Below are 4,455 nucleotides of genomic sequence, written 5' to 3'. Positions count from 1 at the left end.
AGGAGCTCATATTTACAACAGCAAACGAATCAAACCGTTTCAGCACGGCCCGGAAGGACAGGAGCCGCAGATCGTTGCTGACAGCGGGAAGGAGCAAGGATTACTGCAAACGGGGGAAGGGGCGAAGGAGTAAAATGGCCCGGCCGGTCCGCGCTGCCGACAGGGTGGGCAGAATCCAGCCCCGCAGGGCTCTTCGCTTCTCTCCTGCGGAGCATCCGTCTCGGCGGGGGGAACCGGGCCGGGTACCCGCATCCTGCGCCTGAGTCGGCTCCGGGGGCTGGGCCGGGCTCTCTCCGACATTGCACATGGAGGGGCTAGCGGGGAATGCCGTCGGGGCGACGGGGAAGCCCTCAGGGGTTCAGTTCCAGAGCCCAGACCTGCTGAGGCCAGCCTGTCCGGCCCTTCAGCTTCTTCTCGCCGTGGCCCAAAGGCTGCGAGTAGACCTCGGGCTGCTGTGGGAGAGGAGACGAGAAGGTTTGGGGGAGGAAGGAGCCGTCAGGAGGTGGAGGTCTCGGGCCGGCCGCCGACGCCTTGCGCCCGCCGCGGGACTCGGCTCCGTGAGGCTTTGACCAGCCCAAGCATAAAGAGGAGTTTGGAGCCCCCCGCAGCCCCACTCCGCCCGCTGTAGCAAGGAGTGATGCGGCTGCCCCTGCTCCGAAAAGCACCCGCGCCCGCTCACCCCGGGACAGCGGCCAGGGCAGGGAAACGACGAACGGGCGGCAAGCTATGCTGCGGACTGTCCCGGGATTTATCCCTCGGGGAAAGCGTCCCAGAGCCTGCCCGGCCTGTGGGGAAATTTTCTCAGCTGAGTCGTTCCCCATGAGTGAGTTTTTTAAATTATTTTTAAGGTGGAAAAAAAAGGCTCCAGCAGGCCCGGGAAGAGCTGTTCCCCCCTACTCCCTAGCCCAGGGGCTTTCGCCTCCCGCTCCTGGCCCCGTCTCTTACCGTCTCCCTTTTCCTCTTGTTCTCCCTGCCGTCAGCCTTCTTGATCTCGGCTTTGAAGCCCTCGGTGTCCCCGGGCTGGCTGTCCTTGGCCAGTACCTCCATTAGGTAGGCGATGTAGCTGGTGGCCAGGCGCAGGGTCTTGATTTTTGAGAGCTTGGTGTCGGCGGGCACGTTGGGAATGCATTCGCGGAGCTCGGCGAAAGCGCTGTTGATGCTCTCCGTCCTCCGTCGCTCTTTTTTGGGTCCCCCGACCCCTTTCCGCCGGCCCAGGCGGCCACTGAGAGCCTCCAGCCGTCCCTGTCCGGCCGGGCCGTACTCGGCGGGGCCGTAGCTAGGGCTTTGCCCGGCGAGCTCGGGAGTCACCTCAGCAGGATTGAGCACCCAGCCAGGGAAATAGGCACGGTCCTGGTGGCACCGCGCAGCCGGGCCGAAGAGGAAGGGGTCGTGCAGCATGTGGTGGTGATGGTGGTGGTGGTGGTGGTGCTGGTAGCCCCCCACCAGGTTCATGGTCGGCCCCGCTGGCCCTAGGGGCCGCGCTCAGCAGCTCTCCATAGCCGGCCGGGAAGCGCTCCCCGCCGGGCGGGCACGGCAAGCAGCGGCGGCGGCGGTGTGGGGCTGCGATGGTGGTGGCTTGCTCTGGGGTTTGAGGGTTGTTGTTTTGTTGGGTTCTGTTGGGGTTTTTTTTTTAACCCCTTCTGGAGCCTCCAGCCCTGCCTTTATATAGGACCAAGAGCCCCCCCGCCGCGGAGCCAATGGGCAGGGGAGGATGCTTGGGGGCCCCGGGGGGAGCAGGGAGGCAGAGGGGGCGTGCGCCGCGGTGGGGACTCGGTTTATTTGGGCTCACACCTCCGCTCCTTGTTTTCGCCTCCGGCTTGCTCCGTGCTCGTAGGAGTGACCCGAGGGGGGAACCCAGCCCCCGCCCCGTCGTTCTTCGGTCCCCTCCGCTTCCCTGTTCCCCGATCGGGGGTGTCCGAGCTCCCCCCGGGGGCCAAGAGGCGGCAATGGATGCGGGAGAGTCGCGGGTGCTGGGAGCCCCGACGGACGGGCCGGGCAGTGTGGGTCCTGCGGTACCACAGTGACCAGGGGGCTTCTGCTGCCCGAAAGCCAGAGCCGCCGGCGGGAGCAGTGCTGGGTCTCTTCTCCACGCGGGTCGGGCTCAGCCCAGTGGGTGTGGGACCGGCCAGGCAGAGCGGGGTGCTCGGTGCCGCTCTTGAAGCCAGAGCATGAGCAGTGTGCCGAGGGAATTGGGTGATGCGGGAGACAAGGAGGAGAAGACACTAGCTGGGCACCCCCAGGCTAGGCACTAAGGGGGCAGTGGTGATGGCATGGGGGTTCCCTGTACACGGAGCATGTTGTCCATATGTGTCTCCGTGCACAGACGCGTGTTGCACACTCTGCACCTTCAGGCGGGCTGCACATCCACACGCTGCACCCACACATGTGCAGTTACACCACGGAAGTGCTGCACGCAGGCACTCAACTGTACCTGTCACACACACACACCCCCCAGCAGCACACATGTGCTGTACACACGAAGTGTGTATAAATTACATGGGTGTAAAATGCATATGAAATCCCCCACCTGCGTGTGCTGCATACGCTGGGTACACATGCACTCTGCATGTGTAGTGTGCAAGCACACGTGTGCGCTGCACATCCACGCACAGACACTGCACACACACACACGTAAATACATCAAATGGGTGTTACATACACAGACAGATCTGTTTATAATGGGGCAGTGAGCATTTGCCCTGCCTTTCCCTGTCACAGCTTGGCCGCAAAAAGGCTGGGGTGAGCTCCTTGAGTTTGGGGTCTTGTACTTTACCACAGCTCCCAAACCTGAGCCTGGCAGCGTGTCTCACTCCCCTCCGCACCCACGGCAGGCAGATCCCCAGGGCAACGGCTCCCAGATCCTGTCTGGGTGACACTGAGGCTGACCCCTGCTTTTGCTCCAGTTACTCCCAGCGAGGACAGCCTGGGCACGGCGGTGGCGATCACAGCGCGGCGGGGCAGGAAGGGGCTTTGGGCCCAAGGTATGTTAGCGATTAACGGCGCTTTCCAGCGATTCATCTTGCAGCGGAGGGTGGAAACGTTGGAGGGTTGTTTGCAGGCGCTTGTATTAATCATCCGGGCTAACACACCATTAACGTCCTCCTGCATTTTAAAGATGACAAATTTTATTTGACTTCTCTCAATCACGGTTCCCGGGCGGATTCGGGAGCCACTTAAATGCCTCGGATTTTCCATCGTTAGTTGTTACAAGGGAGCTGCAAAGGCAGGAGGCCGGGGCGGGGTGGGGGGCAGGGCAGGGTGCAAGCGGGTCTCTGGTTCTGCCGGGCCCCGGCGGCCGGAGCAGGGGGCGCCTGCACTGGATCTGCCCAGCGTTGCTCCCCCCTGCTTTGTTCTTAGCTGCTGGAAAGCACCCCCCCCTCCCCACCCCCTTTAAACGAGCACCCTGCAAACATTTGCTAGTGATTACTCTCCCGTTAGAGCCAGGCCTTCGGTAGGGCGTTGTGTCCCCCATTTCCTCCAAAACAGTCATGGCTGGGTGGGATCTCTGAGGGCAGCTTAGAACCAGTGGGGGTCAGTGCCTGGCTTGCCCAGGAGAGGTTCAGAGGTCCTGCTTCATGCCTTGCTTTCTCCTTCCCCCTCATGCCGGCAGAGCATCACCTGCAGTGCCCTGTTCCCCTTACAAACCACTCAGGCTCGCCCATAGAGCCTCTGCCCAGCCTTATAAACTGCTTGGTCCATCAACCTGCCAGACTGAGCTCTGTGCCACCCAACTCCAACCCTGGAAAACATCCCCTTAAGTCATCTCTTTTCCAAAAAATACCCCTTTCATCTCTGTAGCCCTGCATTGCAGAGTCCACTCACAGACACATCCAGCTAAGAGCCGACACCTCAAGCCGTGCACCAGAGCCACCTCCATTCAGCCTCTGACCATCAAGCCAGGTAAGCCCAGCCCAAGCCCGGGCATTATCTTGCTTTATTTCTCCCCCACCCCTCCACCCCATCGGGAGGTCTCTGGACCCTGCGCAGTTTGGAAGTGCTCAGCTGAGCAAATAGTGGGACCAGCAGGCTGATTTTCCTTTGGAAAATCATTCTAATCTTTCATGTTTTAATAAAATAATGAAACCAGAGCCTTTTCACACCGACACCTTCTAAATCAAACCAGACTGCCTTTGTCATGGGGTCCAAATTTAGCACTTCTCAAACTTTTGGTGATTTTCTTTAATTTCATGTCTCCCCACTCACATGAGGGGGGAAAACACCAAGCGGTTCAGATTAGGCAATTTATGGCTGGCATGGCAGGAGGAACCACGTTTCTCTCCACCTGTTTTCCTTCAAATCCTTCCCAGAGAAGTATTTCTTGCCTTCATGGCTGGGCAATGATGAGGAGGGGGTTGTGCCATGTGTCAGGGGGTGAGGCTATGCCAGATTTCACAGCCCTCAGCATCCCACTGCAGCAGGAGATACTAAGCTCCACACCCAACTCTTGCCCTAGGA

At 60.3% G+C, this 4,455-nt stretch overlaps 1 protein-coding gene across 1 annotated transcript; it reads right to left on the bottom strand.

Annotated features, from left to right (window-relative positions):
- Positions 1-350: 350 nt before the first annotated feature.
- Positions 351-1,452, bottom strand: HAND1 (heart and neural crest derivatives expressed 1). The gene is made up of 2 exons (XM_064161311.1): positions 946-1,452; positions 351-452 (listed from the first exon to the last, which is right to left on the bottom strand). Exons 1-2 carry the CDS (start codon positions 1,450-1,452, stop codon positions 351-353), a joined length of 609 nt encoding a protein of 202 aa, XP_064017381.1.
- Between the last annotated feature and the right edge of the window lie 3,003 nt (positions 1,453-4,455).

The sequence above is a fragment of the Pogoniulus pusillus genome, chromosome 22, assembly GCF_015220805.1.
Source record: "Pogoniulus pusillus isolate bPogPus1 chromosome 22, bPogPus1.pri, whole genome shotgun sequence".
Lineage (NCBI taxonomy): Eukaryota > Metazoa > Chordata > Aves > Piciformes > Lybiidae > Pogoniulus > Pogoniulus pusillus.
This window is presented reverse-complemented; position numbering and strand designations above follow the sequence as displayed.

What these genes read in the sequence shown, in the direction of transcription:
- HAND1 (XM_064161311.1), bottom strand. Translation starts at nt 1,452, where the DNA reads ATGAACCTGGTGGGGGGCTACCAGCACCACCACCACCACCACCATCAC. An exon ending in ACAAGAGGAAAAGGGAGACG is followed by an intron (nt 453 to 945) that starts GTAAGAGACGGG and finishes CCTCTCCCACAG; the next exon opens with CAGCCCGAGGTCTACTCGCA.